The sequence below is a fragment of the Homarus americanus genome, unplaced genomic scaffold, assembly GCF_018991925.1.
Source record: "Homarus americanus isolate GMGI-L3 unplaced genomic scaffold, GMGI_Hamer_2.0 scaffold31037, whole genome shotgun sequence".
In the NCBI taxonomy this organism is placed as follows: Eukaryota; Metazoa; Arthropoda; class Malacostraca; order Decapoda; family Nephropidae; genus Homarus; species Homarus americanus.
In genome coordinates this window covers 618,742-630,593 of record NW_024722227.1, presented here as the reverse complement: position 1 = coordinate 630,593, position 11,852 = coordinate 618,742, and the positions used below count along the sequence as shown (strand labels likewise).

General features: G+C 38.2%; 3 protein-coding genes across 3 annotated transcripts; all 3 read right to left on the bottom strand.

Moving 5' to 3' along the window:
- Positions 1–773: 773 nt before the first annotated feature.
- Positions 774–1,745, bottom strand: LOC121862534 (glycine, alanine and asparagine-rich protein-like). Its single transcript, XM_042360838.1, has 4 exons — positions 1,674–1,745; positions 1,455–1,527; positions 1,038–1,181; positions 774–879 (listed from the first exon to the last, which is right to left on the bottom strand). The coding sequence occupies exons 1-4, from the start codon at positions 1,674–1,676 to the stop codon at positions 866–868; spliced, it is 234 nt and encodes a 77-aa protein (XP_042216772.1). The 5' UTR covers positions 1,677–1,745; the 3' UTR covers positions 774–865.
- Positions 1,746–3,814: 2,069 nt separating this feature from the next.
- Positions 3,815–4,786, bottom strand: LOC121862532 (glycine, alanine and asparagine-rich protein-like). The gene is made up of 4 exons (XM_042360835.1): positions 4,715–4,786; positions 4,496–4,568; positions 4,079–4,222; positions 3,815–3,920 (listed from the first exon to the last, which is right to left on the bottom strand). The coding sequence occupies exons 1-4, from the start codon at positions 4,715–4,717 to the stop codon at positions 3,907–3,909; spliced, it is 234 nt and encodes a 77-aa protein (XP_042216769.1). The 5' UTR covers positions 4,718–4,786; the 3' UTR covers positions 3,815–3,906.
- A 2,067-nt stretch (positions 4,787–6,853) lies between these two features.
- On the bottom strand, positions 6,854–7,856 carry LOC121862533 (glycine-rich protein 5-like). The gene is made up of 4 exons (XM_042360837.1): positions 7,772–7,856; positions 7,553–7,625; positions 7,136–7,279; positions 6,854–6,977 (listed from the first exon to the last, which is right to left on the bottom strand). The coding sequence occupies exons 1-4, from the start codon at positions 7,772–7,774 to the stop codon at positions 6,964–6,966; spliced, it is 234 nt and encodes a 77-aa protein (XP_042216771.1). The 5' UTR covers positions 7,775–7,856; the 3' UTR covers positions 6,854–6,963.
- Between the last annotated feature and the right edge of the window lie 3,996 nt (positions 7,857–11,852).

Below are 11,852 nucleotides of genomic sequence, written 5' to 3'. Positions count from 1 at the left end.
ACAATTGAGATTGAACTAAGTTTTCCTACTCCAAAGTTCTGGCTCTGAGCATAGAGTGAGCTTTACTCATCTAAAGTGTAGCCGAAGCAAAACTTTACTTGCTCAGCAAAACACAAAGCTGCTTTCTTTCTATACCGGTAGAGAGAGAGAGAGAGAGGAGGGGGGGTATTGCAGGTATAAAAGGTAGTTATCAACACTTACACTATTGACACAATGGAGTTAAAACACAATCCGTCTTCTTCAGTTAATAGTACTGATGTAATAAAAGTCAGTCTTACCATAAGACAATTTTAGTATAATATAACCAACTGACTTATTTGCCCTCATTTATCTCATGCTTGATCACCTTTACCTCAACATTTCTCGTATAGGTAAACATTTTCTGAAGTCCTTACATGGACTTTTGAGAACAGTTCAAGGTGTGATCCTAACTCTTGCCTAACACCTTGACCGTACCTTCAGCTAAACCTGTTTACTCTAAACAAGAACTTTAAGCATTCGTCTAATTTACCAGCATTGGCGACCATTTATCTATTACTGTTTTCATGGGATTTACTTATCAGTGTGACAGTATCTGAATACATGTGCATTCTGAGAAGCTTATTCCCGTGTGAACACGTGATCATTGTTTGACACGTACAGAGAAAAACATATGACTGGATAACTCCTTACACACACTACTTATAGTTGAAACAACAAAACTATCAATGACAAACACTTGCATATGTACAATGTGTCTTGAATAGGAACACAATAGACATAAAACACAGTTGTATGAATAATTTGTTTATTAAAGAGAAATTGGAAAAAGTGACAATGATATCGTCAGAGCCAGGGGGTCCACCAGTCACAGATGCCGTGAGCTTCACCAACCATATGCTGAAGATGACACAAAATAATATATTGTTAACAACATTATAAAGTTAGGAATACATTGTGCTATTAATGACGAATAAACAATTTCTAGCATCTAAAGTATTAACTAAAATTACTTAATTTGTCAATAAACATTATTACAACAATATTTGAGGCCTTACGTCTGCCGTATCCAACGCCACGTCCACCAAAACTGCCGCCAAATCCATTGAAGCCGCCACCACCAATTCCGCCATGAAATCCACTGCTGCCTCCGCTGAATCCTCGGCCTCCACTGAAGCCGCGCTGACCTCCAAAGCCTCGATCTGTTATTTGAATATTCTCATTCAAAAAGTTATCCAAGTCCTGAGTTTTATACCCTTATGAATTCTAAGTGTTAATGATAACAGAATAACACAGTAGTCTACTATTGTTTCTCTTATAAATGTTATCGTTATCTCTTTGCTCGAATTAATAATAATGATGATAATAACCAATTTCATCCGTGTTTTGTTAATTAGTTAAAATGTGACTACCAAATATCAAGGTTAATGACAGAAAATTCATCTTTATAAGGTTGTGGTGTAAACGTCACTCACTGTATCCAGGTAATGGGTCAGCACAGGCGGCGGCCAGCACCACCACCAACACCATCAGCACAGCCAGGAAACGCTGTACACAACAAGATATAATTCCATTTATATCATATTAAGAAAAGTATTTATATTCATCTTGAGTGACCATACAAATAATCATTAAAATCAACAATCACAAAAATATATAACCATTGTTATATACTGTATGTTTCAAATACTTACCATGATTGTTGAAGTTGTGTGTTTGAGGTGAGGAGCCAAACTGTGAAGACAGAAGGTTCCCCCCACCTTATATAAGACAGGTGCCGCCTCCTGCCTTCCCTCACCTTCAACAAGGACACACACTCACACACTTTTTTCTGAGGTTCTGTTTTGACTTACAGTTACTTTGTTCATGTGGAGTAAAATAGTTTTCCCAGCAGATTAACTTTGTAATCTTCCATCGATTTTTTTCTTCAAAGTGCTGGAATTCTGTCCTTCCTTGGTGGTACAGCTGTAACGGGCGTATCTCTCTCTATTATGTTAAAGGTTCGAGTCCTACTTAGTCTGGACACACATGAGAAGGGTGTTATCCAGTGTGACCCTCACTACCAAACATCACAGGTTTCCCGGTCCCCGGTTTCCGCCTGTACTAACACTGGATAGACCAACTGCCGGAACGGCTAGTAAGCTGATAAGTGGCGAAAACTATATAGGAAAAAAAATAGACACAATCCTCCGCCAGGCCACTGAGGTTGAAGTGTCCCGCTCCTACAAGGTTTGGCATTATAATACATTACTGTGGTTCAACAGCTGAATTCTGTAAGTGTGTGTACTAGAATATATTGAGTGTTTCTCTCGCTTAAATGTCACAAAAACTCTTTTTATTTACTAAAAAAGTGCTACAGTTATCATTATTCGTTTAATTATTAATCGTAGTATAATTACCATGATATACTTTACGTTTCTCGTCGTATATATTTATATTTTCTCAGCGAATTATCTCTAAGTACATGTTTTGGTTTTTGGTTTGGACAGAGAAGTAATCTTGGATTTGTGTCTCTGAACCTGGAGGCTGCTAACTCATGACGTGGTGCTCTCATGTGACCATCGTTATTAACACAGTACAATGGTGTATAGCTGTGATTGTTGTGAGTCTTGAGTGAGTGGTGAAGGTCTTCCACATCACTAAACTTCAACACTTTGTTGATAATTATTTGTTTTGATGTAAAGCCTTGGCTCATTACAACATTATTGTGAAATAAATTACAGAACTAAGTTAGCATTATGCAGAAGACCCGACAGCCGCACCCTTATCCACTACCTCCTAAGATGTCCCCACACACAACACTTCCGTGACGCCTGCTGGACCACCACTCCACGACCACCTGACGGAGACACGATGATCCTCCCCATACTGGCCAGATAGTATGTAAATATCATTGATTATGTGTTAAAGGAATATCATTCCTTCCTTAGGCTTTAGTAAGCCCCTTTATAATATTTATACTATATATACTTGTCACACTTGCCAGATGCTTCTGGTGTTATTGTACAGGGGTACCTAGTGACAGCATTAGGATCGCGCTTCCTCTATCAAGGAATAGACAATTGAAATTGAACTAAGTTTTCCTACTCCAAAGTTCTGGCTCTGAGCATAGAGTGAGCTTTACTCATCTAAAGTGTAGCCGAAGCAAAACTTTATTTACTCAGCAAAACACAAAGCTGCTTTCTCTGTTTCTATACCGGTAGAGAGAGAGAGAGAGAGGAGGGGGGGTATTGCAGGTATAAAAGGTAGTTATCAACACTTACACTATTGACACAATGGAGTTAAAACACAATCCGTCTTCTTCAGTTAATAGTACTGATGTAATAAAAGTCAGTCTTACCATAAGACAAGTTTAGTATAATATAACCAACTGACTTATTTGCCCTCATTTATCTCATCATTCATCACCTTTACCTTAACATTCCTCGTATAGGTAAACATTTTCTGAAGTCCTTACATGGACTTTTGAGAACAGTTCAAGGTGTGATCCTAACTCTTGCCTAACACCTTGACCGTACCTTCAGCTAAACCTGTTTACTCTAAACAAGAACTTTAAGCATTCGTCTAATTTACCAGCATTGGCGACCATTTATCTATTACTGTTTTCATGGGATTTACTTATCAGTGTGACAGTATCTGAATACATGTGCATTCTGAGAAGCTTATTCCCGTGTGAACACGTGATCATTGTTTGACACGTACAGAGAAAAACATATGACTGGATAACTCCTTACACACACTACTTATAGTTGAAACAACAAAACTATCAATGACAAACACTTGCATATGTACAATGTGTCTTGAATAGGAACACAATAGACATAAAACACAGTTGTATGAATAATTTGTTTATTAAAGAGAAATTGGAAAAAGTGACAATGATATCGTCAGAGCCAGGGGGTCCACCAGTCACAGATGCCGTGAGCTTCACCAACCATATGCTGAAGATGACACAAAATAATATATTGTTAACAACATTATAAAGTTAGGAATACATTGTGCTATTAATGACGAATAAACAATTTCTAGCATCTAAAGTATTAACTAAAATTACTTAATTTGTCAATAAACATTATTACAACAATATTTGAGGCCTTACGTCTGCCGTATCCAACGCCACGTCCACCAAAACTGCCGCCAAATCCATTGAAGCCGCCACCACCAATTCCGCCATGAAATCCACTGCTGCCTCCGCTGAATCCTCGGCCTCCACTGAAGCCGCGCTGACCTCCAAAGCCTCGATCTGTTATTTGAATATTCTCATTCAAAAAGTTATCCAAGTCCTGAGTTTTATACCCTTATGAATTCTAAGTGTTAATGATAACAGAATAACACAGTAGTCTACTATTGTTTCTCTTATAAATGTTATCGTTATCTCTTTGCTCGAATTAATAATAATGATGATAATAACCAATTTCATCCGTGTTTTGTTAATTAGTTAAAATGTGACTACCAAATATCAAGGTTAATGACAGAAAATTCATCTTTATAAGGTTGTGGTGTAAACGTCACTCACTGTATCCAGGTAATGGGTCAGCACAGGCGGCGGCCAGCACCACCACCAACACCATCAGCACAGCCAGGAAACGCTGTACACAACAAGATATAATTCCATTTATATCATATTAAGAAAAGTATTTATATTCATCTTGAGTGACCATACAAATAATCATTAAAATCAACAATCACAAAAATATATAACCATTGTTATATACTGTATGTTTCAAATACTTACCATGATTGTTGAAGTTGTGTGTTTGAGGTGAGGAGCCAAACTGTGAAGACAGAAGGTTCCCCCCACCTTATATAAGACAGGTGCCGCCTCCTGCCTTCCCTCACCTTCAACAAGGACACACACTCACACACTTTTTTCTGAGGTTCTGTTTTGACTTACAGTTACTTTGTTCATGTGGAGTAAAATAGTTTTCCCAGCAGATTAACTTTGTAATCTTCCATCGATTTTTTTCTTCAAAGTGCTGGAATTCTGTCCTTCCTTGGTGGTACAGCTGTAACGGGCGTATCTCTCTCTATTATGTTAAAGGTTCGAGTCCTACTTAGTCTGGACACACATGAGAAGGGTGTTATCCAGTGTGACCCTCACTACCAAACATCACAGGTTTCCCGGTCCCCGGTTTCCGCCTGTACTAACACTGGATAGACCAACTGCCGGAACGGCTAGTAAGCTGATAAGTGGCGAAAACTATATAGGAAAAAAAATAGACACAATCCTCCGCCAGGCCACTGAGGTTGAAGTGTCCCGCTCCTACAAGGTTTGGCATTATAATACATTACTGTGGTTCAACAGCTGAATTCTGTAAGTGTGTGTACTAGAATATATTGAGTGTTTCTCTCGCTTAAATGTCACAAAAACTCTTTTTATTTACTAAAAAAGTGCTACAGTTATCATTATTCGTTTAATTATTAATCGTAGTATAATTACCATGATATACTTTACGTTTCTCGTCGTATATATTTATATTTTCTCAGCGAATTATCTCTAAAGTACATGTTTTGGTTTTTGGTTTGGACAGAGAAGTAATCTTGGATTTGTGTCTCTGAACCTGGAGGCTGCTAACTCATGACGTGGTGCTCTCATGTGACCATCGTTATTAACACAGTACAATGGTGTATAGCTGTGATTGTTGTGAGTCTTGAGTGAGTGGTGAAGGTCTTCCACATCACTAAACTTCAACACTTTGTTGATAATTATTTGTTTTGATGTAAAGCCTTGGCTCATTACAACATTATTGTGAAATAAATTACAGAACTAAGTTAGCATTATGCAGAAGACCCGACAGCCGCACCCTTATCCACTACCTCCTAAGATGTCCCCACACACAACACTTCCGTGACGCCTGCTGGACCACCACTCCACGACCCCCTGACGGAGACACGATGATCCTCCCCATACTGGCCAGATATTATGTAAATATCATTGATTATGTGTTAAAGGAATATCATTCCTTCCTTAGGCTTTAGTAAGCCCTTTATAATATTTATACTATATATACTTGTCACACGTGCCAGATGCTTCTGGTGTTATTGTACAGGGGTACCTAGTGACAGCATTAGGATCGCGCTTCCTCTATCAAGGAATAGACAATTGAAATTGAACTAAGTTTTCCTACTCCAAAGTTCTGGCTCTGAGCATAGAGTGAGCTTTACTCATCTAAAGTGTAGCCGAAGCAAAACTTTATTTACTCAGCAAAACACAAAGCTGCTTTCTCTTTCTATACCGGTAGAGAGAGAGAGAGAGAGGAGGGGGGGTATTGCAGGTATAAAAGGTAGTTATCAACACTTACACTATTGACACAATGGAGTTAAAACACAATCCGTCTTCTTCAGTTAATAGTACTGATGTAATAAAAGTCAGTCTTACCATAAGACAAGTTTAGTATAATATAACCAACTGACTTATTTGCCCTCATTTATCTCATCATTCATCACCTTTACCTCAACATTCCTCGTATAGGTAAACATTTTCTGAAGTCCTTACATGGACTTTTAAGAACAGATCAAGGTGTGATCCTAACTCTTGCCTAACACCTTGACCACACCTTCAGCTAAACCTGTTTACTCTAAACAAGAACTTTAAGCATTCGTCTAATTTACCAGCATTGGCGACCATTTATCTATTACTGTTTTCATGGGATCTACTTATCAGTGTGACAGTATCTGAATACGTGTGCATTCTGAGATGCTTATTCCCGTGTGAACACGTGATCATTGTTTGACACATACAGAGAAAAACATATGACTGGATAACTCCTTACACACACTACTTATAGTTGAAACAACAAAACTATCAATGACAAACACTTGCATATGTACAATGTGTCTTGAATAGGAACACAATAGACATAAAACACAGTTGTATGAATAATTTGTTTATTAAAGAGAAATTGGAAAAAGTGACAATGATATCGTCAGAGCCAGGGGGTCCACCAGTCACAGATGCCGTGAGCTTCACAGATGCCGTGAGCTTCACCGACCATATGCTGAAGATGACACAAAATAATATATTGTTAACAACATTATAAAGTTAGGAATACATTGTGCTATTAATGACGAATAAACAATTTCTAGCATCTAAAGTATTAACTATAATTACTTAATTTGTCAATAAACATTATTACAACAATATTTGTGGCCTTACGTCTGCCGTATCCAACGCCATGTCCACCAAAACTGCCGCCAAATCCACTCAAGCCGCCACCACCAAATCCGCCATGAAATCCACCGCTGCTTCCGCCGAATCCTCGGCCTCCACTGGAGCCGCGCTGACCTCCAAAGCCTCGTTCTGTTATTTGAATATTCTCATTCAAAAAGTTATCCAAGTCCTGAGTTTTATACCCTTATGAATTCTAAGTGTTAATGATAACAGAATAACACAGTAATCTACTATTGTTTCTCTTATAAATGTTATCGTTATCTCTTTGCTCGAATTAATAATAATGATAATAATAACCAATTTCATCCGTGTTTTGTTAATTAGTTAAAATGTGACTACCAAATATCAAGGTTAATGACAGAAAATTCATCTTTATACGGTTGTGGTGTAAACGTCACTCACTGTATCCAGGTAATGGGTCAGCACAGGCGGCGGCCAGCACCACCACCAACACCATCAGCACAGCCAGGAAACGCTGTACACAACAAGATATAATTCCATTTATATCATATTAAGAAAAGTATTTATAATCATCTTGAGTGACCATACAAATAATCATTAAAATCAACAATCACAAAAATATATAACCATTGTTATATACTGTATGTTTCAAATACTTACCATGATTGTTGAAGTTGTGTGTTTGAGGAGAGGAGCCAAACTGTGAAGACAGAAGGTTCCCCCCACCTTATATAAGACAGGTGCCGCCTCCTGCCTTCCCTCACCTTCAGCAAGGACACACACTCACACACTTTTTTCTGAGGTTTCTGTTTTGACTTACAGTTACTTTGTTCATGTGGAGTAAACTAGTTTTCCCAGCAGATTAACTTTGTAATCTGCCATCGATTTTATTCTTCAAAGTGCTGGAATTCTGTCCTTCCTTGGTGGTACAGCTGTAACGGGCGTATCTCTCTCTGTTATGTTAAAGGTTCGAGTCCTACTTAGTCCAGACACACATGAGAAGGATGTTATCCAGTGTGACCCTCACTACCAAACATCACAGGTTTCCCGGTCCCCGGTTTCCGCCTGTACTAACACTGGATAGACCAACCGCCGGAACGGCTGGTAAGCTGATAAGTGGCGAAAATTATATAGGAAAAAAAAAATAGACACAATCCTCCGTCAGGCCACTGAGGTTGAAGTGTCCCGCTCCTACAAGGTTTGGCATTATAATACATTACTGTGGTTCAACAGCTGAATTCTGTAAGTGTGTGTACTAGAATATATTGAGTGTTTCTCTCCTCTTAAATGTCACAAAAACTCTTTTTATTTACTATAAAAGTGCTACAGTTATCATTATTCGTTTAATTATTAATCGTAGTATAATTACCATGGTATATTTTACGTTTCTCGTCGTATATATTAATATTTTCTCAGCGAATTATCTCTAAATACATGTTTTGGAGTTTGGTTTGGACAGAGAAGTAATCTTGGATTTGTGTCTCTGAACCTGGAGGCTGCTAACTCATGAAGTGGTGCTCTCATGTGACCATCGTTATTAACACAGTACAATGGTGTATAGCTGTGATTGTTGTGAGTCTTGAGTGAGTGGTGAAGGTCTTCCACATCACTAAACTTCAACACTTTGTTGATAATTATTTGTTTTGATGTAAAGCCTTGGCTCATTACAACATTATTGTTAAATAAATTACAGAACTAAGTTAGCATTATGCAGAAGACCCGACAGCCGCACCCTTATCCACCACCTCCTAAGATGTCCCCACAAACAACACTTCCGTGACGCCTGCTGGACCACCACTCCACGACCCCCTGACGGAGACACGATGATCATCCCCATACTGGCCAGATAGTATGTAAATATCATTGATTATGTGTTAAAGGAATATCATTCCTTCCTTAGCCTTTAGTAAGCCCTTTATAATATTTATACTATATATACTTGTCACACTTGCCAGATGCTTCTGGTGTTATTGTACAGGGGTACCTAGTGACAGCATTAGGATCGCGCTTCCTCTATCAAGGAATAGACAACTGAAATTGAACTAAGTTTTCCTACTCCAAAGTTCTGGCTCTGAGCATAGAGTGAGCTTTACTCATCTAAAGTGTAGCCGAAGCAAAACTTTATTTACTCAGCAAAACACAAAGCTGCTTTCTCTCTTTCTATACCGGTAGAGAGAGAGAGAGAGAGGAGGGGGGGGGAGGTATTGCAGGTATAAAAGGTAGTTATCAACACTTACACTATTGACACAATGGAGTTAAAACACAATCCGTCTTCTTCAGTTAATAGTACTGATGTAATAAAAGTCAGTCTTACCATAAGACAAGTTTAGTACAATATAACCAACTGACTTATTTGCCCTCATTTATCTCATCCTTGATCACCTTTACCTCAACATTCCTCGTATAGGTAAACATTTTCTGAAGTCCTTACATGGACTTTTGAGAACAGTTCAAGGTGTGATCCTAACTCTTGCCTAACACCTTGACCGCACCTTCAGCTAAACCTGTTTACTCTAAGCAAGAACTTTAAGCATTCGTCTAATTTACCAGTATTGGCGACCATTTATCTATTACTGTTTTCATGGGATCTACTTATCAGTGTGACAGTATCTGAATACATGTGCATTCTGAGAAGCTTATTAAAGAGTTTATCAGCAATTATACGCAGACACTTTCATGCAGACCAGTAAAACCCAATTGAATGAATGTATTGTTTAATAAAAAGAAAAAGAAAACAAAAATAATCATGACGTCATAAGGGCCTGGGAGTCCACCAATCACAGTTGTCGGGAGCTTTTCACTATCACTATCCTGAAGTCGATTAAAATTTGGTCCTTTTTAATGTTTCCGCAGCCAAGACATCACCGTTTCATTGAATAATCTTTAATATATTTTAGTAGCAAAACTATTGATAATGTTATTTGGTAAATAAACTAGTTTACCCAGTGATGTAGTGGATACCGACACCGAGACCATTCACAATTATAAACTTTATGGGTGAGCTGATGATTAACCTCTCTGCTCAAGATAGTCTCGAGGTGGTTACATTTCAAGCTGGTTAACCTTTTGTAGGGCAGCGGCGCAGTTACGTATTGTATTCTTGCTAACGCCAGGCGATTTTATTCAGCTAGGAGAAACCCTTACCCTACAAGGGGTTAATAAGGTATTAGTGGAATGATTTTTCAGATGAAAACTTCGAGGCTAATCTTCAGTCTATCACGATAATTCGCAAGGAACTAATAAATAAACAATAACTCTATGACGATCGAGAGATAATGCTAATGTTGAATGTGGTCATACGGTCAGCACTTACTCCAAGCTGGTCTGTGGCTCCCTCTTCAGGAACCTTCACCAGGAACTCCTCGACCACTTTTGCATCATTGACCTCCGTCTTGGCCATAAGAAATGCCCTTCAGGTAATATTAAAAGCATAAGCATCTAATCATATTCTGTTCACTGTTAGAGTAAACAATATGTTTTTATTAGATATACTTATAAGAAAAACAAGATGGGCTTTCCACGATGTAACAACCTCGCCAGCTGCGCATTATACACTTGTCAGAAGCTTGCAATGATACAAACGACTTGTAGTCACCTGCCATACCCTGTACAAAAAGTCGCCTGAGAAATAAGGATGACTGTTAGTTACAAAATTTATAACTTGTTTTCAACACTTAAATTTCCAAACGTTTCAAGATGGTGAGGGTGTGTCAAGGACCTTATATAGTACAGTTACAACCTCCTACCCTCTTTGTTCCTTCTGACCCAACTGCCCTAATATGGTTCAACCCTACAATTATTATTTATTTTTAAGGTAAAGAGACAGCTTAAAAACTGACCTTTCAACACGCTGTAAACAATTGGGAATCCTGTTTCAGTTCATGGAATTTAGAAGAAAAATACATTTACCTTTTTTCTTGATATAAAGCTAACTCTTGTAATTCATCCAGGTGAGATTCTTAATTAATAAAGGACTGCTATTATGTCAGAATTAAATTTGACTAATTATTATAGAAAGGGTAATTCATAATAGTATTACAATATTCGCATCATTACTGAATAAGGAATAATATCATAGACTAAAGAATCATATAATAATACGTTATTACATAGATGGACTTACACACACACACACACACACACACACACACACACACACACATTAGATCTTGTTTTCGCTATGAGTTATTTACACCCATTGATATTGAAGTAGACGTACAGTACATGAAATTAGATACAAAAACAAAAAACTGACTTGCCATGTTCTTAACCCAATGAAAGCCAGTTTTTACCTCACTGCTGGGAACACCACACAGGATATAACATGAGGATAGGGTTTGGGTGTCTGCAGGCTAAAATGAAGTGTTTTTTACCACACAGATACAAGCACTGACTTAGCACCAATAGTCTCCAGTTTTCTCTTCTTCGCTTCGGTAGAATTTTCGACGTTAGCCGTGACCGTCTTGCCTGGTGTATGATCATGGTAGTTCACTATGTTTATGTCCTCCACACACACACACACACACACACACACACACACATTCATTAACTCGCATTATTATTTTCACGAAGAATCACAAGTCTAAAATGAGACAGGTGGAGCTAGGTGTGGCAGGTAAACCAAGAGGTAGTGCCCGTCCATCACACCAGAGGGTCGCCGAGGTCTGGTTTTACCGGGAAAACTCCAATAAAACAACAACGCAGCTTAGTGTGACCTCGTGAACTTTATAATAACTTTTAC

Excerpts from the sequence above, each read along its gene's own strand:
- LOC121862534 (XM_042360838.1), bottom strand. Across the intron at positions 1,182-1,454 it reads TGACCCATTACCTGGATACA|ATCGAGGCTTTGGAGGTCAG; the intron begins GTGAGTGACGTT and ends TTCAAATAACAG.
- LOC121862533 (XM_042360837.1), bottom strand. Across the intron at positions 7,280-7,552 it reads TGACCCATTACCTGGATACA|AACGAGGCTTTGGAGGTCAG; the intron begins GTGAGTGACGTT and ends TTCAAATAACAG.
- LOC121862532 (XM_042360835.1), bottom strand. Across the intron at positions 4,223-4,495 it reads TGACCCATTACCTGGATACA|ATCGAGGCTTTGGAGGTCAG; the intron begins GTGAGTGACGTT and ends TTCAAATAACAG.